Here is a 25954-nt window from a genome sequence, read left to right as displayed (position 1 = left end):
ATATAGAGTTCCCCCATACAGTATGCTGGTTTGAGAGTAACGGACAGGAGACTGCTGCGTGGGAGAAAACGTCAGTGGTAGCATGACCACATAGCACACAAATGACTGGTGTTTCAAAGGGTTTAGACGCAATAAGCTTGCACGTAAATTTAAGGTTCTGAATTTCACTGATGAAAGGCTTCACATATAATTAATAGGTGTATTAACATTAAAAGATATTACTAAATTGGACCCATCCTAGAGTTGTGAAATGCACCATTTTTTTGTACACCTTTTTCTGCTATTTCTTAAGTATGCATTTAGATTTAATACAGTATCAGCAAACTTACACATAAACACTATATACTAAGTTTGGTCCCACCTTGGGGTCAGAACCCCTACCCTGGGGATCATGAAAGTTACAATTTTGGTAGAGGCTTTCCTGCTCTACATCACTATGCATTTAGTTTTTCTTAAACGTGCAGTTCTAGAGAGGAACATTTTTGAAAATTGGTCAATTTTGGACAGTTTTTGCCCCGTCTCTAAGGTCCCAGGGGTGCAGGTATCCTGAAATTTAAAATTTATGTCCCCCTTGTTCCAAAGATGCTTCATACCAAATTTGAAAAGAATTGGTATAGTATAGTTATCAAGAAGTTAAAAATGTATATTGTTCACACATTTAATAACTGACCATTTTGGCCCCACCCCAATACCAAAACCCCTACCCCTGGGATCATCAAATTGACAATTTTGGTAAAGGACTACCTGTGGTTAGGGCGTTCCCTTTGAAATGGGGTTCCTAGGTTGATTCTCGATCCTGCCTGTTAATTCACACAACACCATGAGGTTCCCTCCATTTAATATAACACTAAAACTAACTCCCCAAACTGGAGAGTTACATAAACACAATAGAAAGAATAATCTAACTTAGCATAGAATTAACATTAATTATACTTTTCTTCTTTTGAGGAAAATTGATATTGTCATTAAGAAGAGTCAAATAAAATAAATGTGATTAAAAATGAGATTTAAACAGTGTGAATTGATGGTCTTAAACAAATTTTCCATTTTGCACTATTTCTAACAGTTCAAGTCCAGATGCTCCCTTTTTCGTCATGCAGTTGGCCAACTGGTTCTTTCCAGCACACCATTTCACTGTTGTATTTTCATCACTATTCATGGTTTCACTAATAGCTGCAATGTCTATACGAAGTTTTTTATCATCAACAAGTTTAGTGGAGTTTATCGACTCAATAACACTTTTATTGTCTATGTATGCTTCCACTGCTAACCGGTGACCGATGATTTCCTCTAAAAGCTTTTTGTAGAAAGCTGCAGATTCCAATCCCTCCTGTAAACTTAACGCTTCCGCTGCTATGGTTGATCTTACAACTCGCTTTATCTTGTTTGTTTGCCAAGTGATCGGACAACAGTTTCCTTCCGCGTCTTTGATCCACACAACATGAGCTCCTGTGCTTCCTACACCATCATTGAGGTTACCGAGGGAGGCGTCTGTAAAAACCACCATTTTCCAATCTGTGTAATGGTTCTTTAACTTGGGAAAACACACTATAGATTTCATATCCTTCAATCGGTTGACTACCTTGATTGCATGAAGTAGGTCACTGACATGGGCTTCTTTCAATTTAGTGCCAAGATCCACCATTTCAAAGGACATCTCTGGTCTGGAACTCTGCACAACCCAATTTAGCTGGCCAACAAGTTTTCTGAATAAAGTTTGTTCTTCAGGAGAGAGAATATCCTGTTTTTGTAAAGCCCTCTCGGGATCCATTGTCATATTTTTAAGTGAGTGGACGTATTTAGTGTGATCCAAGATAATTCTGTTTTTTTCTTGATTTATTGTAAAACCTAGGTAGTTAAAGGTTTTCTCCTTTACTTTTCCTGCTAAAAACCTTTGACGCAAATGCAGCATGACTTTTTCTAGTTCACTGTCCCCAGCATGTAAGAAATCATCCACATGACAACAAATAATTCCATTAAGTTTTTGAGTCTGTAGTACAAAAACTGCAGGATCCAATTTGCACTGTTTACAACCAAGTTTCAGGAGTTCCTCCTTCACACTCAGGTAGAACTGTCTAGCTCCATCCTTCAATCCATACAAACAGTGTCTAAGTTTCCATAATGTTCCATTGGAAACTCCACTCTCAACAGGAGGCTTGAGATAAACATCACGACTCAATTCTTTGCCTTGTAAGAAAGCATGCAGACTTGATATCTGTGGTCTTTATGATCCACTGTTTATTTGCTGCAATGGTAAGTAATATGCGTATTGCCCCTTTGCTTGCAGTGGGGCTATCCCGTTGTATCATGTCTTTTTCTTCGAAACCTCACTCGACAAGCCTAGCCTTCACTTTGCCTTCTTTTTAGTGATGACCCATCTTGTTGATACTGTTGATTGACCTGTGTCGGGGACCTCTTCATATGCATTAAAATCTAGTAGTTTCTGTAACTCCTCTTCTTTAGCTGCCTTTATGAAATTCTTTTCTTTCATTTCACCCTCATCAACATTACTTATACACGTATTGACCTCTTGTTCATCAACTGACACTGACAATTGGTCATCTACTACATTGTCAACATTTTTCCATGGTAGGCGACCAAAGTCAACACTTTTTCTGCCTTCACTTACGTCATCTAGTGTACCAGTTCTTATTAGTGCCTGTTGCTTTTCCCGCTCTACCAAGAACAGTTGCTTTTCTCCAAGGTTCATCGGTATTTAGTTTGTAAGCTATTTTGTCATTTGCTTTAAGATGCACACTTCCTGAAGCACCGTCTACGTTTCTGGTAGATTCCTTATTGACTATAATTTCAGACAGCTCGTATTCACTTGCTTTAGAGTTTGTTGTCTCTCTGGCATTCCAGTGTTCACCCTCAGTAGTTTTCTTGGCCTCTTCATTTCCTGTTCTAGAATAACTGTCCTCAATTTTACAAAGTCTGTTAGGTGATACACGAACAAGCACACTGCCATGACGTACAAAAACCACTTTACCATCTTGGAATAAAACTTTTCCTGGTCCTAGCCATCTTTCTTTTCCCTCTCTTTTGTAGAATACACTGTCTCCATTATTGAAAACTTGCTCAGATGCTCTGACTTTACTCCTCAGTGCACGCCGTATTCTTTCCTCAGCTTCTGTTTGAAACTTTTTCATTAAACTCTGTTGCCAAAGGCAAAACTACAACAGGTCGTGGTGGAGTTTTGGCAAACAACTTGCAAATGTCACATTTTCGCTCAATATCTGACAATGTCTCATGATATTCTTCCTTCCAGTTTTTCGCATCTTTCAAAAGAGCTACTAGCTTCTTCATTGGTGGATGAGCAAACTGTCTATGAAGTTTGAGAAGTTTGTCCTGAGAAAGTTTTTCATCATTATCTATTGTTTCCGCCTTGCATACATCTGCAACTGCTACAGTATCACACTTATCTATTGGAACACAATAATGGCCAGCTGTTGTCAAGTTTAATGCTATGTCTTTTCCAAATATTGTGGCTGTATCATTCTCCAAGTCCATTTTCACGCTAGCCTTTTTTATGGAATCTTTAGACAAGAGTAGGGGTATGTCAGATTCTACAACATCTGTTTGAATGGTTACAGCTTTGTCTGCTAGAACAGCGGGAATGCTGAACTCTCCTGTAGACTTGAGACAAGTTCCTCCTCCAAATTTAAACACTTTCTTACTGTCAGAACACTTTATCTTCTTCCTGTCCATATCACTTAAAGACTCAATATAACTGTTGAACCATGTCTGACCACAAACTGTACTACTACATCCACTGTCAAGCACCGCACAGTTCTGGGCATCAACACATAAACGAGACATGTCTTCTCGTTGAAATCCAGTAAACAACACTACATGTTCTGTGGTACACATATTAACCTTTGCCATGTTTTCCCAGCTATGTGGACAATCTGTAATCATGTGCCTGTAAGAGCCACATGACTTACAGGTCAATAATTTACCATCACTGCCAGTAGAATTTATGTCCTTCTTAAGTCCTCCCTGTTTTGGACTAGGCGTTGATTTGAATGAGTTGTATTCCGGCTGACGATAACTATGAATCGTGCTATCATAGGCTCGACCACGTCCACCACTTTTGCCTCCAGAAAATCCAGGTCGATAAGATTGATTTCTTACATACCCAGCTGCTAACAAGGCTTCTTCATTCTCAACAAGGAATGCAGGCTCCAACTTGATACTTGGTCCAGTTGAATGAGCAGAGCTGGAATCACACACTTCACCTTTAAACTTTTTCAAAGAGCATTTTGCTTGTTCATATAAAGTAGCTTTCTCATCATAGTTCATCCCTGTTAGCACAATTATAATCTCTTCTTTTGAAATGTTAGCTTTGCGCAGTAACTTGAATGCCGAGATTTCAGGTGGCAAATTCATCTCCTTTTTTTCTATTTTCCTGTACTTTGCATCAAACACGCTTATATATTCCACAATAGTCTATCCCTCTGCTCTCCTGTAATCTTCAAACTTTGTTAAGCTATCAGCCAGATCATCCTTTGCAAGGTGTTTATCTAGATATTCAATTAATGTTTCAAGCCCTGTCTCCTTCTTTAGGTCATCCAGTTTAATTTGATCAAACACTTTTTCACGAATTTTTGATTCATCATCTTCAGGTAATGTTAAGGCAATTGCTACTCCTTGTTTCTTCTTTTCTAATTCTGTAATTTCTTTCCGTGCAAGCAACTCCTGTTTGTTTAGCTCATAAGATTTTGACTGACTGTATTTTGGTGGGTTGATTTTTGTTGCCATGTTTTTTGTACTCAAATCTTAAGAATTCACTTTGAAACACTGGTAAAGTTATCACTCACAGTTTTAAGCTTTCATTCACACTAATGGAGTGTCTTTTTCCTTCTCAAAACCACGCTATATGCTACCAATTGTTAATTCACACAACACCATGAGGTTCCCTCCATTTAATATAACACTAAAACTAACTCCCCAAACTGGAGAGTTACATAAACACAATAGAAAGAGTTATCTAACTTATCATAGAATTAACACTGCCACAGCATTAAGGCTTAAACAGAAGACATTTAGGATAGGGATTGTTCCTTCCTCCAGTATAATCTTAACAAAAGACTCATGGGCCACGTCACTTACCTGAGTCACCTTGGCCCATATTTAAAGATTTTCCCTATATATTTGCATGTAAAACATTGATCCCCATTGTGGCCCTAACCTAGCCCAGGAGCCATGATTTTTGCAAACTTGAATCTGCATCATGTCTGGTAGCTTTCATGTAAATGTAAACTTTTCTGGCCCAGTGGTTCTCGAGAAGAAAATTTTTAAACATTTTCTTTATACATTTGCATGCAAGACCTTAATCCCTTATTGTGGCCCCACCCAACCTCCGGGGTCCGTAATGTTAACAAACTTGAATTTAATGATGATTTTAACAAACTTAAATCTGCACTATGTCAGGAACATTTCACGTAAATTTCAGCTCTTCTGGCCCAGTGGTTCTTGAGAACATTTTTAAATGACCCCACCTTATTTTTGTGACTATCTCCCCTTTGAAGGAGGCATGGCCCTTCATTTGAACAAACATGATAGCCCTTCACCCATGCTTTTTGCCAAGTCTGATTGAAATTGGCCCATTGGTTCTGGAGAAGTCAAAAATGTAAAAAGTTTACAGACGGACAGACAACAGGCACTCAGAAAAGCTCACTTGAGTGAGCTAAAATTGAAAGTCCAGTCATGGCAGGTATAGTTACAACAAAGAACCATTTTGAACAAAGAATGCATTGGTAAAATATTGTGGCATTTAACCTACAGCTAGTAAAATTTCTACACGAGTGAAAAATTCTTGATTGAGACCTAAAACCACACACAAACAAGAGGTACTGTGAGCAATGCTCACTAAGAATACCCCTCGCTTACCCCAATCTCCCAAAGGGTGTTGGACTGTTGGTAATAGGTAAAACTTCAGTATTATGATCCAAAAGGTATCTAGGAACACAGCATCTCAATGCAATGAAAAAAGCCATTAAAGAATTTAAATGGAAACCATATTGCTACTTCGATGTCCAGTGCACGTGACCTTTGACCTTTTCACCCCAAAATCGATAGGGAACATCTTCATCCCATGGGTAGTCCATATGTATGATATAGTGACTGTAGGTGGAAAGGATAACGCTTTAGAGCCCGGAAACCATATTGCTACTTCAATGTCCAATGCGCTTGACCTTTGACCGTTTGACCCCAAAATTGATAGGGAACATCTTCATCCCATGGGTAGTCCATATGTATGATATGGTGACTGTAGGTGGAAAGGATAACGCTTTAGAGCCTGGAAACCATATTGCTACTTCGATGTCCAGTGTGCTTGACCTTTGACCTTTTGACCCCAAAATCGATAGGGAACATCTTCATCCCATGGGTAGTCCATATATATATGATATGGTGACGGTAGGTGGAAAGGATAATGCTTTAGAGCCCGGAAACCATTGCGTCTACAGACGGACAGACAGACGGACAACCCGATTCCAGTATACACCCCCCCCCCTTACAACTTGTTGCGGGGGGTATAACAAACAAATGAACTGGTAAGGAGTCCATCCTATTAGGTCTCAATCTTATTAACTTTTTATTCTACATTATGATTCTCTTCATCCTGTGAGGGTTCTCTGTACCCCTTGCTTGTCGTAAGAGGTAACTAAATGGGGCAGTCCTTCAGATGAGACTGCAAAAACAGTGGCCATGTCACAGTAGGTGTGGCACGATAAAGACTTCTCCCTACTCAAAGGCCGTAAGCGCTGAGCATAGGCTTAAATTTTGCAGCCCTTCACTGGCAATGGTGATGTCTCCTTATGAGTGAAAACGACTCAGTTAAACAACATTCAATCAATCAATCAATCTCAATTCTCATCATTAACAAATGCCTAATGAACAGCACAACACATGTGTACTAGGATATTTTATTACAAAGTTACAGGTCCACCACTTAGCGGTACTTAAATCTCTTCCTCACTCTCTTTCCTCTCTTGTAATTGTACTTTTTTGTTAAAAATCTAATCCTCTTCAGAATTTTCTCAAGTTGGGTAGGGTAGTTATCAGCAATGTATCTGCCCTGAAATCTGAGCTTTCTGTGGAGCCGAGCTAACTCGTTAGCATTAAAGCCGATCAGATATCGCGGTCCCTTAATGAGATCCACGGGATGAATGTCGCCATCTCCTAGTATATCTGAAAAACAAAAGTCAAGATAGTAAACCAACAGTATCATTGACATCTGACTAATTCACAACATTAAAACTTATACACTGACAAGAAAAGTTGCAATCATCACTTTCAGGGTGACGAGTATCTGAAGAGGTCCTCTTTTTAAAGTGTCTGATGTACAATTATAACAAAACCGTCTTCATTCGTTGAGATACAGTAAAACATGGTTATAATGAACTTTTAATGCCAGCGAAAAACAGTTCGTTATAACTTAAGTTTGCACTATCCAGTACAATTTTTGTTTTATCCCTCTCATTGGGGAATAAATATCATTTTCACTAAGCGTGAATTCATTAAAATCATGTTTTACTTTGAAGGGTATTATTGTATAAAATCAAAAGATATATTTAAGAAATGATAATAATAATGATAATAATTACCATTGTCTTACTGATTTCAATAGAGAAATATTCTACTGTATATCAGATATTTTACACACAGATTTAGAAAATTTTAAAACTTACCTATGTAGTCATTGGCACCCTGTAATGCCGACTTTTCAGACCATTTGTCTTTATATTTGTATGGAAGAGGTTTCTTAACTTCTTTGTCAAGTCGTGGTAAGGTGGCTAGAGGAAATAAAATAAAACAGCATTTTAACAGTCATATCAAAAGACAAGCTAGGTTGATTTAGAAGCACCAAAACATGATCATATTCAAAGACAAGCTTGTTTAAGAAACACTAGAACATCATCATATTCAAAGACAAGCTTGTTTAAGAAACACTAAAACATCATCATATTTTAAAGACAAGTTTGTTCAAAAGGTAAGTATCAGATATATGAATGTCAAGTTCCCTGATACTTTTCGCGACTTGTTACAATTTTTTATAAAACCACATCTGTTATTTCACAGATGAATGACAGATGTATTTATTCTAAAGGTCACACAGAATTAACAGTTTAAAATTATTGCAAATTAAGAACTTTGATGTGTATTGCACATCCTGTAAAACACGTTTATATCATAGAAACTCACGTCCAAATGTTGTTTTGCTGACAAACTGGTAGTTTTTGGGCCACATCCTTCTGTATGGGGACTGGGGTTCATATTTTCTGTCTCCTTCTTGCACCGTCACAGCATCTTCTGGTGGTTCCCGGAAACTGACTGCGGTCCCATGGAACTGTCCCGAGGCTATAAAGCTCACAGCTGGGTGTTGATGATATTTGGTCAGTCTTTCATTTAGATTTGTCAGGTTGATGTTCTTACATGCTTTGGAGAGGGAACCCAGTCTTCTCATGAGAAACATCCTATAGGTGTATCATTGGTATTATCTGAAACATTTAGTATCGAAACCCCATTAATCGTGATAGTCTCAGTGATAGTTTCAGTGATGTCAATGACAACACGATTCAGTCCGAGTTTTTGCTCCCGTTTCATCACCGTGGAGAATATAGTCAAAATATTGGAGTCATGCACAAAGCATTCGATCAATGAAGTTTTTCCTATATGTATTTCATAGAAAATGACATGTTTTCAGTAATTGATTGTAATATCATTTGTTGAATTTATTTATATTTATCATTTTTTATATTTCAATTTTATTAAGAACTATCTTAATAAAATCTATACTTCAGTACTATGCAATAGGAAATGCCTGGTGGTATCATTTTGTCTGCTTGCAAATTTTAATAAAAATGTTAAACTCTTTTCATATTTGCAATGTTCAATTTAGCCATTTTCATGCTGCACATCATGTAAACTCTTAGGAATAAGTTTTCTCACATTATCACCAGTGCAAGATCGACTTTACCCATGTGAGACAGCCATGTGAGATTTTTCTGTCTCACACTGCTGCGACGTCATTTGATTGTGACGTCATATATTTTCTATGATTTATGTTACACGGTGAAGATTTACGTTACACAGTGAAGTAAAAATATTTTGCATTGTTATCTTTAAATTTTAATGTAGTATAGCTTTCTGGTGGACAACCTTGGGGTTTTTAGTTTACACTTACAGTGTAAACCATTTTCGGGTATGCTCTTTCTGCCTATCTAATTAGTTTTTGCATCGAAGTTCAAATGAGGATTTTGATAATCTAAAATTTTCTGAAAGCTCCTAATTTTATGCACTAAACTGTAGTTAAAATGTGAGAAAAATAATCCTTCATTAGTACGAGTGTGAGATAGGGAAATTCCACCGAGGGGACAAGATTCGCAGTCTTGGACGAGGCTTTACCCATGTGAGATTTTTCTGTCTCACACTGCTGCGACATCATTTGATTGTGACGTCATATATTTTCTATGATTTGCGTTACACGGTGAAGATTTACGTTACACGGTGAAGTAAAAATATTTTGCATTGTTATCTTTAAATTTTAATGCAGTATACTTTCTGGTGGACAACCTTGGGTTTTTTAGTTTACACTTTTAGTGTAATCCATTTTTTCCGGGTATGCTCTTTCTGCCTATCTAATTAGTTTTTGCACTGAAGTTCAAATGAGGATTTTGATAATCTTTTGTTTTCTCAAAGCTCCTAAATTTATACACTAAACTGTAGGTAAAATGTGAGAAAAATAATCCTTCATTGTTTACTCGTGTGGGATAGGGAAATTCCACCTCTGGAGCAAGATTCGCTGTCTAGGAGGACTCGGCAAAGCCTCGTCCTAGACTGAATCTTGTCCCCTTGGTGGAATTTCCCTATCCCACACTCGTAATAATGAAGTATTCTATTATTCTGTGCTCACTCAGATAATATTTATTTAAAGTTGGATTTACAAACAGAAATATTACATGTACCTCTTTAAGAGAGACCCACGAACCTAACTGTCACCTGAGTATCATGTGTAGATCTGCATAATACAGTAAGTAAACTGGTCTAGTTTCTTCATAATTCATCATCAAAGATTGCAATCGGATCACACGCTCGTCCTTTTCCGTAACCGGTAAGAAGATTCGGACGTGGATCGGCGAAAGAATTGCATCAAATCGATGCATTTCCTCGCCGGAAGCACGCCCGTGGATGAGGTTAAAAGGCCAGAACTGAATCCCTGAATATTGTGTTATTTATATTTTCACCACAGATTCAGTTTTGGTATCATTAACGTCTTATTCACTCTAATACATAACATGTAAGTGGAAATTGATAGTGGTACAATACCTTAGATGTGTATAATATCTTAGATGCATTTGAAAGTTCACGTTTCATAGTGTAATGTACGACTGTGACGTCAAAGTTACGTTTATGTATACGTAGCAACCAACTCTGATGGCGTCGATCCACATACGAGGTTCATTTGCGGTTACGGAAATAGCCGAGTAGTTACGATTGCAAAGATTGGTGCAAAGTGATAATCATAAAACATTTTTGTTACGCAATCCTTTGTCTTTTTAGGCTTTTATATAGAAGTCCACTTGTAGTGAAAATGTTACCTGTAGGTGTCCAATAAGTTGACAATTGCTGTCCATTATTTTTAAGAATGAACAGATACTGTCCGTTCTTAAAAATAATGGACAGTAATTGTCAACTTATTGGATGGTGCCAGGTAAACCCAATAACTTATTAGACGTCTACAGGTAGGCTGAAAATAAGAGAAAGACAATACATTTGTCAAAGAGATACAAATTTAATTTTAAATTCCCTACAAGTAAGAATCAACACAGATATCGGAAAAATCACTGAAACACTTAAAAACGATATTTCCCTTTAGTAGAATTCTCTGCTTCAACTCGTAAGATTCACAATTTTTTAATTCCATTGGCCATCAGAACTAAACTGTATTTGAATTTCGCTGGATTCAAAGGCACATTCCGAAACTTCTTCACAACGCTTTTTTATGTTTTCTTTATTAGCATATCCTAATGCCAAGTAAAATTAATTAGTAGATTATCATTCAAACTTCACAAAAAAATGGGGCGGGTGGGAGGATTTTATTTTTTATTTTTCGCCATGGTATTCTTGACCTCAAAAATGCCTTCTCTCATTGAGAAAAGCTAGGCTTTATAAATCATAATTACATGTGTATTTGGGTTTCTAAAAGGCAAAGTGAAACAAAGTATGTTTACGATACCGGACCGGACATAAAAATATTTGGAAATCGTAATTTTGAAAAATAAAAAAAATCGGGGCGGGGCGATTTTCGAGGGGCGGGCGGGAATGATAATCTACTAATTAATTTTACTTGGCCTAATTCTGATTATTATTTTCGCTTTCATGAAGAATTTCATTTCACGAGATAGGCGTATTGGGTTCTTTTGGCTGGCATTAATTATTACCTCATCCAAATATTCAAAAACACAATGTTTCTCAGATCAAAATTTGGTTCCATAACTTTCTCACCTTCCATATCCAGAATATAACACATATTTGCAGTAATTTCACTAAAATCCTTAAATTTTGATTGTGCAATGAAAATGCTCTCCCCATCAGAGGAAGACATGTTGATATGGCTCAGTACTATAGAAAGAGTGAATATAAAACCTGCAGTAGAAGACTACTTACCTGACACTGTCCAATAAGTGAACAAAAGAAACAGAATTCTACGCAAGACTGCATGGTTATATTGTCAGACTATTCAAAATAACTTTATTCATAATTATCGTTGTCAATGGGTTTACCTGAATCTGTCCATTCTTAGAACAAAAGATGTAATGTTTTAAGTAGGATATAAGCCTCAAACTGTCCATTCTGTAAGAGAAAAAACTGATCTCAGCCCTGTGGGCCTCGATCAGTTCTTTCTCTCACAGAATGGACAGGTTTTGGCTTATATCCCTTACATAAATACCAAAACATCATCCCGAGTAAATTACAAATAAAACCTCTTAAATTAGACCCCTTAAACATATCACAATATGGAACAAAATTTTACAGACCCCCCTCCCCCAGAGAACCCCTTACTAATAAATAAAGGGAGAAGAAACAAATTTTAAAAAAATCTTTAAAATGCATGTAAACTTAGAGGCTTTTGACGTACAGTTTTTAAGGAAAATATGTTGACTACCTATTGGGATATAAAGCTTAGTTGCTATCATAAGGATACGCTAGCTAGGAATGCCACGTCTGCAATACAAGACACATTATCTATTTCAATAAAGTTACTCATCATTGTCCTATGCAACATGGGATCTTTGTCAAAATTTTGCACAAAAACTTGCATAGAATTGCCCATGTGGCCTAGTTATAACTTGTTTGAATTGCATGTATCATAACCAAAAAAATAAACACAAACAATTTTATGTGTTCACCTCAGCGATTTTTTAAGACCCTTTTAGGTCTGAATATCTGCCCTCCCAAAAATTACCAATATCTTCCCAATTTAACTTGCACTTTTCCCAATAATAAAAACTGGTGAAAAACGTATCTGCTAAAGAATAAGTTCAATGACAATAGTTTATATATGGCATGACAAAGACGCATCAATTCTAGATGATTTAGAAAGAATGGTATAAAAATCTGAAGAGCTTCAAGAAAAGAGAGTTAAATATGTAAAATAAAAGAAGAATTACATCAATTTGTGTTTGATATCTTGTTTGATATGATATATTTTAATAGCATATTTACAATAATGACTAGGTTTTCCCATTTGATTAAAATGTTGACAATTTTACCCAACTCGAAAGCCACGGATCCCTTTTGAAAAATGTTGAAAAATCACTGCACCTAGTTTTATCAACTCATATTACCTCTACCAAGCTCAGGGAGTCACTGAGTGACAACCCTCACTGTGGAACTTTTATTTCTAAACTGAGAACAGCAAGGGAAATAAATTGAACATGTTGAAGGCATTTTTTTTTTTACTTTCTTCAAGTCACCGCTTGTATAAGTGCCAGCTGTAGTACATTTTAATGCATAGATGTGAAAGCCTTACTATTATTATACGATCTGTCTGTACATCTATGCTATGTACCATTATTATTCGATGACAGGAAATAATACAGAAACAACCAATGGGCAATTCATTCTAGCGGAAAAAACACTTGGTTGAAATTACTTCAATATCATATTATCACTTATCATTTCAGTTCAATATCCAATGCTGAGATTATTATAAGCAAAGTCATAAAAGAATAAAAAGTAATAAACTATTTCCTGAATGAACCATTCACTTCATAACACAAGTACAGAGAATAGGGGATAAGATACGTAAAACTTTACCTAACATTTTCGGTAGGGGTGAAACGATGCATCGCGATGTGGCCGAATCGCGATGTAGTGGCCTCGATTCGATGTTCGATTCATTCGGGGTCTGTTTCGGTTCGATACGGTTTTGAAATCATAGCACACATTGCTCTTGATAACACGGTTTCTGATTAGCCAATGGAATTGAAAATTGCCCAATCAACATACGAGTAAACTTTGCTGTATCAAAATGCCCCCCCAATGTATAAATCCTAGGTATGGCGACAAAATGATTTCGGCTTTGGGCAAGTGATAAGAGTGTTGCTCTATGTTAAACGTTTTTACATTATGTAGAATTTATTTGCAGAGAGCAATAAATACAATGAAACATGAAAAAATCTTAGCATTATGAAGAATTTGGTACATGCTATTGTATCGAATCGAAAATCATCGAATCGAGACTAAAGTATTGAAAATTGAATCGAATCGAGAAGGTACTGTATCGTTTCACCCCTAATTTTCAGGTGCAATATTTCGCTTATTCTTGATCAACTTCACTCAATTTCAAAAATGGAATATCAACGAACTTCGGAATTCATTACTTTAGAAAAATGTTGTTTTGTGAAATATCAGGGGGGAAAATAGGCTAACTGAATGAATATATTTCGCATGACCTTACTTCTCATGAAACCTTTTAGACACGGGCACTGGAAGTTAAATATAGTATGTACATGTATAAAATCCTTTTTTATACATGCACATACTATATATTTACATTAACTTCCAGTGCCCGTGCTTTTAGATGATCTATACAGTTTTAATTTCTGGAAAGCATCTATCGTTTTATCCCAAAAATGATTTCACAATGCTTTGCGGGATAAAAGATATATCGTACATTGCACAACAATGAAAAGGTGATTTTTCTTTCATTTGATGAGATAACTGAGAAAATTCGAAATTACCATGCTTCATACACAAAATAAACTTTAAAAGGATAAAATTCATTAAACAAAAACAAAAAATCAATACTAGAACTAACCATTATCGTAAGATCTAACGATATTGACCGAAGTAAAAACGACTTTACAGTACCTATACAGGCGCGAAAGTAGGCGCAGGCCTATCACATTCCCAGCTACACACAGCCAGAGTCCTATCAGATCAATGTTTATGTTGCAAGTCAAGGTCATTGTGATCTTGCACCAAACAATTCTAGCGCTTTAAATACTATAGATATTATAAGGGGAATTAGCTCAAGTGGTAGAGCGCTCGCTTAGCATGTGAGAGGTACCGGGATCGATACCCGGATTCTCCAGATTTTTTTTATTTTTACGTTAAATTTAAAAATTTCAAGTTTCTCTTAAAGTTTCACGAGACCTTTTTTTATGATTTTTTTTGTTCTTCAAGAACACTAGAGGAGTCACAAAATCCGATATAAAAACTTTCATATTTTCACCGAATATAAGCGAGGAAAAATCCTTCAAAAGTATATACCTTGAATTAAAAAAAAACAAACAAAAAAACAAAACAAAGAATTCATATTTCATCAATGTTTTATAATCCAAAGGAAACAAAACAAACAAATAAATGTCAATATCGCCTGGGTTCGAATTCACTATAAATAAAGAGTACTCTTTAATAGTAAATTCGAACCAAAGCGATATAAATGCATGTGATGTCAATAAAACTTTAACAAGAGGCCTATAGACTAGAGCGCTCACCCGAATCATCGTGTCCTTATACCGAGAAACACAATTCATAAGTTGGGATGCGGTAATTTAGGGGTCAACAACCAGTGGCCAAGATATTGGACACAAGTACACTACAAATCTTAGTACGTTTGCACACAGACAGTTATCAAGTCTCTAAACGAATCCCGGTGAACTTCTCTATATTGTAGAAACCTACACTCATTACTGGCAGGGGCTGGTATTGGTACATGAATCTTATCAATTCCTACATGAATACTGACAAAATTTATTAGATGCTTAAAAATTACTTGTCAAAGCACAATTTGTAGTCCTATTCTTCTTTGAAATGTGTATTTACGCTTCATTTCTAAATTCTTCTCCAATAGAGTTGCCGTTTGTAATAAACGATATTTCCAGGCGCGGACCCACTCCCCTTCATTTTCATCTAACTTATATAAAATTAAGTTGCGTCTTGGACATTATATTATCTTGCTATATTTGAAAATAAGACTTTCTTACATATTCAAAACTTATACAGGATATTCAAACATTTTTACCAGTATAACGCTGTACTTTCCACCCCTCTTTTAACTCACCAGATCCCGAATACTCCGAAACTATAAATTTGAATGCATAGTTTAACAGATTTGTTGATTGCATACTCTTTTGAATATTTTAAACATTGTGCAAGATGTTCCTTGCATTTTTACCTCCTTTTTTCTTCTTTAAAAAGATGCATGAACCCCTACTGTTGGGCAATCCTGGCCCCGGTGGCACTGGGAGCGAAGAAGCTTAAGTGTTTAGTAAAATTATTTATAACCTACAATATGGCTCTTGAGAAGATATTTTTAAAAGTACTCTACTCTACCTAAATCCATACCCCAATTCCTAATACGTCCATTTGGAAGGGCATGACCCATCATTTGCACACTCGGAAAAGTCTGATAACAATTGTAAAAGTAAGAATTACAAGCATAACTTCGATCAGAAAAGGCTCACTCGAGCCGAGATTAATGAAAATTCAAATAATTCATAGTATAACATTAAATTGAACACATTAATGGTGGGTCTGAGACATCACACATTGTCTGTTGTGGCTTGCGTGATTGGTAGCCAGGCACGCGATCTATTCATGGGTTGTCACGTGCTATCTGCCATGGACTTTCTCAATGTGACTAACAATAGCACTGGAGGTGGAAAAGTCCATCCCGCAGTACGAACATTGATACTCATTGCTTCGATGCTGAGCTTTATGAATTTGTAAATGCCATTTGGACATGAACTTCCTGTGACAAATGTTGCACGTGACAAGATCTTTCTTCTCCAGATTAACCAACTCGTGTGCTTTCACATGAAGCAAATAATCTTTTTCTGTCGAGCATTTATATAGGCACAAAGAACACTCAAACCAATTTCCATTAGCAAAATTGATTTTTCTTCTCCAAATGCGAGCATTATCCCGTCCTGATTTAGATTTGTTTTTTCCTGGTTTGGAGTGTGGTTTTGTTGACGAAAGTCTTTTACACAGTGATCTTTTTCTTCTCCTGCGAACATTATTTTTCTTCTTGTATCTCGATTTCCAATCCCTCTCAAAATCCGAGGCCGAATCCGAGCTTGATTCTGAACTTGCCGAGCTCACTTCTCTATACTTGCTCTCATCCTTTGCCTTCGTTTTTACAGATTCAGTGTCGTCATTTCCGGAATCAGAAACGTCTATGTCGGCCGTTTCCGTGCTAGAACTGTCCAGCAAATCCTCAGCGCAATCAACATAGGGACGATTAACACCCCCCCTTTCCGGAACACGTTGGAAAGATTGATCTCGTTGGCTGATTTTAACCGTCTTTGAAGGTGATTTCATTGTTTCAAGATTAAAATCTTCCTTTAATTCAGAAACATGAAAGGTTTGTTTGCGTTTGTTTCTAGTTATTTCCGGGTCGGGTTTCTTTGCAGTTGGTGCTACTGGAGTACTAGACTCGGATTTCGTTGGTTTTTTGGTGATACTAGCAGGTGGGAGACTTTCTTTGACAGTTATTTGGCTTGGTTGGTTTGCAATTATTGACACAAAACTTTGGTATTGTGGTGTCGTGTGAATGTCTTTCTTTTCAGACATGTTTCCGTTGGTGCTATTTTGTTTAGTTAGACTCGTGTATGAAGCTGATTTTTTAAGAATTTGTGGTTTTGACGTATGAGACGTGACACTGTTTGAACCCATTGCACTATCCTCGCCATTATGAGGTTTGACGTGATCACCGTGTCGCAACATCGTATGAATGCGATCTTGTACTAGTGGAGAAATACGCTGCTCCGTGTTTGGTAACTGGTTATTAACAACAAAATTCGTTGCCTTTTCGGACACTGTTGGTTTTAACATCTGAGATCTGGGGGGCTGGTTTGGTTCTCTTACCAAACATTTTACAGGTGACTGTGGAGTACTTTTTGATTTGTCTAACTCTACCCTGAAGACATATCTCCCTTTCATATGAAGCGTCATGTGGTGAAGCAAGTACTGAGATGACGGAAATCGCGAGGAACACATTCCACACGTGAAGGGTATCGGGTCGTCTGCTGATAATGACTCTGTACTTATCTCGTCTTTGGATTCGTGCTTTTTCTCTTCCGTAGATTCAGGCCTTTTTTCTTCCTTGGTCTTCTCATGGGTAACTTTGTTGCCTCCAGTGCTCGTGTCTTTCTTTTTTTGGTGTTTATTTAATTTTTTGGAACGTTTGGTCTTCAAGAACGTTGTGTGTTCGTTTTCATGCAGATGAAGTCGTTCCGTGGAGAGGAACGGTACGCCGCAGTACTTGCATTCTAACAAACTGTCAGGATCGATGTCTCGATTCTGAGGAGAGAAATGATCGAACAGGTGGTTCATTACCGGACTGATGTTGGTACATGTCACACTTTGGAAAGTATGCCCACAAAAAGCACACTCAAATTTATTGTCTGTCGTATCATCTTTATATAGCTCGCCAAGATGGCGAACCACGTGTACTTTCAGATTATCTACAGACTTGAACTTTGAAGTACAATATTTGCAGAAGACGGGTGAATTTAACTGTTGTTTCCTCTTTCTCCCCCTCTTAACTGCATTATCTATATCCTCCTTCATTACTTCTTTCTCTAGTTCCTCCACGTTTTCCTCCGATTCCAGTGTTTCTTTGCCTTCATGGTTATGCATATGTTTCTGGATGTGATGGGATAAATCTGTTTTCTTGAAGTACCACTTGGGACAGTAGCCACATCTGAATACTGGATGAGATATATGAATGTTGTAATCTTTTTGTAGTTTCGCAATTTTGTCCAACCCACTTTCTGCTGCCCGGGATGCCTTAGTTTCTCTCCGGGGTCTTTTATCAGAAATTTCAGTAACGTCCTCAAGCTGAACATCATTTGGAGTGCTACAAGATTCAAATTGTTTTCGCGCCCTTTTTATTGGAGGCGTATTGTTTATATGACTCTCATTTTCATGAACTTGTTCTTCTGATTTCGGAGTCAAAAAAACACCCCCTTTTTTCTTCCTCCCGAATTTTCCTCGTTTGTTATACACAATCTTTCCCGAATTATCAGGTAAAACATGTTTATTTCGTATGTGGCAAGCCAGAGCCTGTTGTTTTTCGAATACTTGACCACAATATCCACAAGCATACGTGAGCTGCCCATTGTTCTCAGACAGTGTCAAAGTGCAGTTCTTCACTGCTTTTTTTCGATAGTGTCTAGAGTTATATTCTTTTTCGAACGACTTAACTTGACCCGATTTACACACTTTGTACTTCATCGCATCACTGTGCCTCGTTTTGACGTGAATTGCTAGATCCTGACTTTTGAGAAATTTTTTATCACAGTATCTACATTTGTACTTTTTATCGTGCAGTCGCATCATGTGTAATCTAAATCGAGCTTTGGTTGACAGGGTACAACAGCAGTAGTCACATTTGTATTGACCATCCTCTCGCAATGTGAACGCCGTCATCTTGTCTGTTTCACAAGGTCCATGGTTGACGCCATCCCCTCCACCCTCCCCGTGTTCATTTCTCTCATCTTCTTTTGACGATAAATGCTCATTAACACCATTTTCAATTTCCATACGATCATCATTGTCTACCTTTCTTTGAATCCCTCCAATATTTCCCTCAACAAATCTTTTTCTTCTGAATTTTTTCATTTTCCTATTTTTCTTTACGCTAGTTGTTTCGGTGTTTTCTTTCACATCGGACTTTGCTTTCCTGATTCTGAGCGAACGCGCTGTAATATTGTTTTCACATACTTCATTCTCATCCTCATCGTCTGAAATTTCCTTTTTCTTTCGATCTTCAGAGAGGGAGTAAACACTTTCAACCACCAGACCGGTTTTCGTTGTCACTCACATTTATTAAAGCATTCGAATGGGGAAGAGATTTAGGAGCTCCCCAGGATCCTTGGTGGTTGTGAAAATCATTTGGAACGGATATGTCAGCTGAGGTCTGATTGCCGGAGGTTCTCTATGTACATTCCACAGCCCCATCTCCACATGGACGAAAATCTACATTTTCACTCCGCACATCTGTTATCAGTAACATACATTCATTGCCACTATTTAAGTCAAGATTGTCTTTGTGATTTGCTTCACTGCTATTTGAAGACGGGTCAGCCTCATTTTCATCCAGTTTATCCGCTATATCATCGTCCACTCTTTGGACACTTCCCTCCTTTTCTGCATCTTCTGTATCGTTCAACAGTTCACAGTTGTTTGTATCTCCCTTCTTGAACCACCGGAAGTTACTGAACTTTGTTCACTGTTATCTACAGTATCGTTGCTTTCTGAATGAACTTCTAATCTTAACGAACATGGTGAGTCAGGTCTACTGTAGGAATCCGCTGTTCCTGGTTCACTCTCCTCATCACTGTCTTCCGAATTCCCACTCTTGCTTTGCGAGTGATCATCATTATTCAAAGAGAAGAGATCTGAATTGTCATCGCTCTCCTCGTCAGAATTTGAAATGCTTGTTTCTTGGTCTGATGAAGAAAAATCCCTTCTGACGATCCCAAAGGATCCACAGCGAAAAAGTTTTCTGCTGCCTCTTTCAGTTCTGCAGATAACTGCCCCATACGTTTAGTATTTTCACTGTCAACGTCACTAGTGATTTCATTAAGGTGGTTGACTGATTCTATCGTTTTGTTTTCCGACTCTTTAGAACTGGACAGTTCGTCTGTGAATATCTGACCATTAGGTGACCCCTCCCATCCGATGACACGTCTCTTTCAGAGGATCCGGTGGCTCAACTTCAAACAGCTTTTCTGCAGCTTGTTTTAATTCCTCCGACAAGTGGTCCACCAGTCGATCAACATCCGCAGGAAGTTCAGGGTGTTCAGCGTGCTCTCTGTTACGAATAATAAATAAATAAAATTAATTAATAATAAAATTCAGCGAGCTCTCTATACGAATAATAAATAAATAAAATTAACTATGAAATTCAGGCGTGTTCAGTGAGCTCTCTGTACGAATAATAAATAAATATAATTAATTATAAAATTCAGCGAGCTCTCTGTACGAATAATAAATAAATAAAATCAATTATAAAATTCAGTGATCTCTCTGTACGAATAATAAATAAATAAAATTAATTATAAAATTCAGCGAGCTCTCTGTACGAATAATAAATAAATAAAATTAACTATGAAATTCAGGCGTGTTCAGTGAGCTCTTTGTACGAATAATAAATAAATAAAATTAATTATAAAATTCAGCGAGCTCTCTGTACGAATAATATTAAATAGATAAAATTAATTATAAAATTCAGCGATCTCTCTGTACGAATAATAAATAAATGAAATTAACTATGAAATTCAGGCGTGTTCAGCGAGTTTTCTGTACCAATAATAAATAAATAGAATTAACTATGAAATTCAGGGTGCTCTCTGTACGAATAATAAATAAATAAAATTAACTGAAATTCATGGTGTTCTCTGTACGAATAATAATTGATTAATTAATTAAAATTAACTATGAACTTCAGCGAGCTCACTGTACGAATAATAAATAAATAGAATTAACTATGAAATTCAGGTATGTTCAGCGAGCTCACTGTAGGAATAATAATTAATTAAAATTAACGACGAGGTTCAGGCGTGATCACTATACGAATAATAAATAAATAGAATTAACTATGGAATTCGGGTGTGTTCAGTGAGCTCTCCGTACAAATAATAAATAAATCAAAATTAATTTTGAAAATCAGGCGTGTTCAGCGAGCTTCCTATACAAATAATAAATAAATAAGATGAACTATCGGGGGGGGGGGGGGGGGGGGGGGGGGGGGGGGGGGGGAGGGAGGGGGGAGGGGGGGGGGGAATCATTATTAGCGATGTTAACAGTCATTTAGGTGTCGGTAAATTTTGTTGTAAAATTGTGATTTACTATTTCAATGACAGATAAAATTAAGGTTTATAAACTTCATTTATCAATATTTGTGTTCCAAAACCTATTCACTGAATTTGAATGAAGCAAAAGTACGTACATTATTGTATTCCCGTACAAAAATTAATTCATATTTAATGTTATATATTCAATAGAACGGAAATCTTTATATTGCTAAAATCTTAGACTTATTATTTTATTAATGGTTATGGTTAAAGATACATACAAAACTATCATAATAACCCGTTTTTACAACAAAATAAAATTTTCAGTTCAGAGCAATTAAATTTCCCACTTGACGTTTTATTTGTCAATCCATTTCAAAACTTTGAGCTAAGTCTATAACACAGAAACCCTGCTGGTGCCACAGACACTCCAATACCAATCAAAATAAGTCACAGGCACTCCAATACCAATCAAAATAAGTCACAGACACTCCAATACCAATCAAAATAAGTCACAGGCACTCCAATACCAATCAAAATAAGTCACAGGCACTCCAATACCAATCACAATAAGTCACAGGCACTCCAATACCAATCAAAATAAGCCACAGGCACTCCAATACCAATCAAAATAAGTCACAGACACTCCAAAATCAAAATAAGTCACAGGCACTCCAATACCAATCAAAATAAGTCACAGGCACTCCAATACCAATCAAAATAAGTCACAGACACTCCAATACCAATCACAGTAAGTCACAGGCACTCCAATACCAATCAAAATAAGACACAGGCACTCCAATACCAATCAAAATAAGACACAGGCACTCCAATACCAATCAAAATAAGCCACAGGCACTCCAATACCAATCAAAATAAGTCACAGGCACTCCAATACCAATCAAAATAAGTCACAGGCACTCCAATACCAATCAAAATAAGTCACAGCTTATACAATAAATCATAAAATTGCGACTAATGAAAATTGTTGAAATATTTAAAATAATGCATGAATTTGAAAAATCATTCAACCCCATCAGTTGTAAATGTACAATTTTTGTTTAGAAAATATAAATTATAATTTGTAAAATAAAAAGTTGAGAAATCAATTCTTATCAAAAAATTTTAAAAAGGCAAAAATTAACTCGAAATGTGTGCAGAAAAACACTGATTTCCTCCTGTCATTTGTAAAGAATCAGAGTGTAAATTGTATACAAACTTTCAGTAGTGTTTGGCTGGGTCAAAATCTGTGTGATTTCATTGTCGTATAACTCGTCCTCTAGAGACCGGAAGTCAATCTCTGCTGAATCCGTTTCCATGGTATTTTATTTCCGGTCACATGTGAGAAAACATCTTAGGACCTGAAATGGGTTATCATGAAAATATATTTCAGTTGTATCTGGCCCCGCAGGAACAGAAAGGAAAGGGTGTGCCCTCAATGTTTTCAGATTTGATTGTCTTAATTTCACCTGGAAAATCAGAGAAGTTGTCCTACATTTTGAACACCCCCTCCCCAAAGGGGCCTGTTCTATTTCCTAAGTCATGGTGACAACATCAGTACACTGTATGACCAATGTATATATAGATATCCTGTTTACGGTGTACTCCCTGTGCTGTCATGTTTGTAGATCTCAATTTTTAACAATGTACTATAAACTTATCTAATTACAACTGAGTCTCGAGAAATTTCATTTTAAATCGCCAATGGATTCAACAATGCATGGAACAGTCATAAACAAGTATGTATGTCTTCACTTATTCGATTCTTATTCCCTCAATTAGTCAAACAGATAAAGATGTATACAGAATTCATAATGAGTTACAAAATTCATAGTGATATGTTATGAACATTGCGTAGCATTAAGTTTCATGAATGCATATATACTATACAGAAATGAAAACGGATGGTATGTCAATCCTACAAAAGTGGAGAGTCGCTTTATCAATTTTCTGTCAGCTTTTAATAGTTCAATTCATAACGACCGAAGAGACCAGTTTCTGTACATGTAAGTGTCAACTTCATCTTGCAAAAAGTTTTCAATTTCGCTTATCATGTTAATATTGCCAGACTCTCAATGGATGATATAAATCATGCACTATACCGAGTCACCTATTTGATCATTGATATCACTTAAATAGACATAAACATTTTTTACGAGCTTGGCAAGTGAACTGCGAGCCTTCACGCGCCTCTTCCACAACTAGGGCATGCGCTCATGGAGCAGAACGGCATAACTTCCGCAATGCCGACAATGTCAATATTTATGATCGTCAACATTCGTAGCCAAAGTCCGATGATGACTAAAATTGCACGTGTCAATTTAGAGACATACCACTACACATTATTCGTATTCTTATTTTAATTGTCCCCCAGATATAATTACCCACTGTCAGCCGATCAAAGCGTAAAAATGTCGTTTTTCCTCACATGTTAACAAGCATCGGATTGCTTTCCCCGATTGCCGACATACATGTTTACAATTTTTATGACCGCATCACGAAGAATTTTCCGTAAAGATGACCATCACCGGTGATATTCTTATTCGATAAGATGTTATTAACGTAAAATTTACCTGAAGTGACGTAAAATGATGTGAAATCCTTGCAATTTCCATGAGATTTTGCGAGCGTTGTTCTGCGTTCGCTGTTCTGTGTTTTTGACGGGAGGTAACTCTTGCTATGATATTCAGAGGCGATGCACGGGGAGCGCGGACCAGTTGTTTAGCCTTGGAAGTTAATTTTGACTTAAAAGAATTTACTTCATGCTCTGTCTCAAATTATGTATACATAAATAAATAAATATGGAAGATGTTTATACCTAGTCATCGCTGGTTATATGATTTCTCTGCATTTATTATACCATGGGCTTATTATTACAATTATATATTTATATATATTCAAAACGAACAATTTATACATTATCTAAGAGAATAAAGGGGCGAATTCGCCAATATTAGCGAATTTAAGATAGAGTGAATTTATTTTCTTAAATGACAACTTTAAAACTAAATACGATATGAAGTAAATCCGTATAGAGAGATTATGTTTGTCAATGCTTGATTTTTCAAGATCTTGCAGAAGAAATAAGTTTTGATAATTGAATAAATAAAAACTATGCCTGTTAGTTTTTTTAATCAGTCATTTTATACTTGAATCAGTCGTTTGGAAAGAGACTATAGGTGTCAGGAGTGCTGAATATTGAATATAAAATTATCATCTGCAAATATGATACTCCGGAATAACTGTCCTTTTAAAGTAAATTACTGAAAGCAATAACTCCATTTTACCTAACACTCATGTTTCTTACAAACAATATTGCATTTTGATATTTTGAAAAATGATTTATTTATTTCATCAACATCCATCTTCTTATCATACAGGTATGAAGCTTTATAAATCTCTGTGGTGATATTAACTTCTTTATCGGTATGATCGACTCATAAAATGTATATTTCTTCATATAAATAAAAACTTGTACCTTGACTTAAGGAGAGAACAATAATAGGAATTGCACCTGCTCTTTCATCCTGTAATGTTTTTTTGCAGGTATAAAATATTTCTTATACATACATGTGATCATATTTTTTAAAATGTACATATATTTGTTGTGGTGATAGACATTGTTTCCTTACATCAATCAGATATCTGCAAATAAATATACAGTGAATTTAACGTCTTTCCCCTAAGCATACACTATTATTTAATTGTATATTATAATTTCACGCCTTTGCCTTTTTATCAAACACATTTACAATGATCATGTACAATTTCCAGAGCAAAGCCATTTGTTTTACAAAGTTTATGCGCAATCTTTCATCGGGGACAGGATGGGGTGGGGTGGGGTGGGGTATTGTTGTTACATATAATGTAGCTTCGTTAGGCTCTAGTAGGCACGTGCATTAAGCTCGAGTAGGCATGTGGCTACATATTATGATTTCTAATTTTCATAACATACGCACATACGGTCACAGTGAAATATCAGTATATTTTCTACCGTGTTTAACGTATTTTAAGATTTGGTTAAAAATAAAAGTTATTTCATTGGATTTTTCTTCAAGTATTGTATCATTGTCAGTACACGTCATACACACGATTATAGTAATTCTATAGCAATACAGCTTTCATCAGGTTCGTATTTAATGCATTTAATTGTAGGGGGAAAATGCAGAGAACAGGAAAGTGAAAATTTATCATTTGAACTATTCTATAAATTCATTTATCAAAATCTATTTATTTAATAAAACAATATCAAAGCTCAAGAGGATACATTTATAAAAATACCAGATACAGTACTTCAGTCGGCAGATCTCCAAACCGGGTCAGAACGTCGACCAGTCTTTCGAATCATGCTGATGCAGTGGCAGATTTGCACCCTTTTCTTTGGTTGAAAAATTTCAATAAAAAATTCTCTCTCTCTCTCTCTCTCTCTCTCTCTCTCTCTCTCTCTCTCTGGCAGATTGGGGTCTTCATCCCTCTTTTTAGACGGAAAAGCTCTCATATTCCACAGGTACTTGGGGACACGGATCATGATAATTCCGACCACCCCCACCTTATCCCTCCCCCTATTTATGCTTTGTAAATGCATAAGAGATAAACCAAAAATGCAATTATATAAGTAAAAATCACGTTGCAGT

General features: G+C 36.5%; 2 protein-coding genes, 1 non-coding gene and 1 pseudogene across 4 annotated transcripts in view; 2 read left to right on the top strand and 2 right to left on the bottom strand.

Annotated features, from left to right (window-relative positions):
* Positions 1-6913: 6913 nt before the first annotated feature.
* On the bottom strand, positions 6914-14488 carry LOC125664142 (39S ribosomal protein L51, mitochondrial-like). 2 transcript variants are annotated; one of them, XM_048896708.2, is made up of 4 exons: positions 14383-14488; positions 8209-8504; positions 7695-7799; positions 6914-7194 (listed from the first exon to the last, which is right to left on the bottom strand). In XM_048896708.2, the coding sequence occupies exons 2-4, from the start codon at positions 8477-8479 to the stop codon at positions 6956-6958; spliced, it is 615 nt and encodes a 204-aa protein (XP_048752665.1). In that variant the 5' UTR covers positions 8480-8504; positions 14383-14488; the 3' UTR covers positions 6914-6955. The 2 variants fall into 2 exon arrangements, with proteins under 2 accessions (XP_048752665.1, XP_048752666.1); XM_048896709.2 differs by having other exon boundaries at positions 14330-14448.
* Positions 14489-14532: 44 nt separating this feature from the next.
* Positions 14533-14605, top strand: Trnaa-agc (transfer RNA alanine (anticodon AGC)). Its single transcript has one exon. It is a non-coding gene; the product is annotated as a tRNA-Ala (tRNA).
* A 1523-nt stretch (positions 14606-16128) lies between these two features.
* Positions 16129-23988, bottom strand: LOC125664140 (uncharacterized; annotated as a pseudogene).
* The window catches only part of LOC125664141 (polyamine-transporting ATPase 13A3-like), a 43970-nt gene continuing 40941 nt past the window's right edge, over positions 22926-25954 (top strand). The window contains exon 1 of the mRNA XM_056152632.1: positions 22926-23059. Within this exon, the coding sequence (XP_056008607.1) occupies positions 23025-23059 (35 nt within the window). The 5' untranslated portion in view covers positions 22926-23024. The remainder of the gene's footprint in view (positions 23060-25954) is intronic.

The sequence above is a fragment of the Ostrea edulis genome, chromosome 1 (assembly GCF_947568905.1).
Source record: "Ostrea edulis chromosome 1, xbOstEdul1.1, whole genome shotgun sequence".
Classification (NCBI taxonomy): Eukaryota; Metazoa; Mollusca; class Bivalvia; order Ostreida; family Ostreidae; genus Ostrea; species Ostrea edulis.
The sequence above is the reverse complement of the archived record's forward strand: the minus strand, read 5'-3'. Positions and strand labels throughout refer to the sequence as shown.

What these genes read in the sequence shown, in the direction of transcription:
- LOC125664142 (XM_048896708.2), bottom strand. Translation starts at nt 8,479, where the DNA reads ATGTTTCTCATGAGAAGACTGGGTTCCCTCTCCAAAGCATGTAAGAAC. An exon ending in CAGCAAAACAACATTTGGAC is followed by an intron (nt 7,800 to 8,208) that starts GTGAGTTTCTAT and finishes TATTTCCTCTAG; the next exon opens with CCACCTTACCACGACTTGAC. An exon ending in GGGTGCCAATGACTACATAG is followed by an intron (nt 7,195 to 7,694) that starts GTAAGTTTTAAA and finishes TTTGTTTTTCAG; the next exon opens with ATATACTAGGAGATGGCGAC.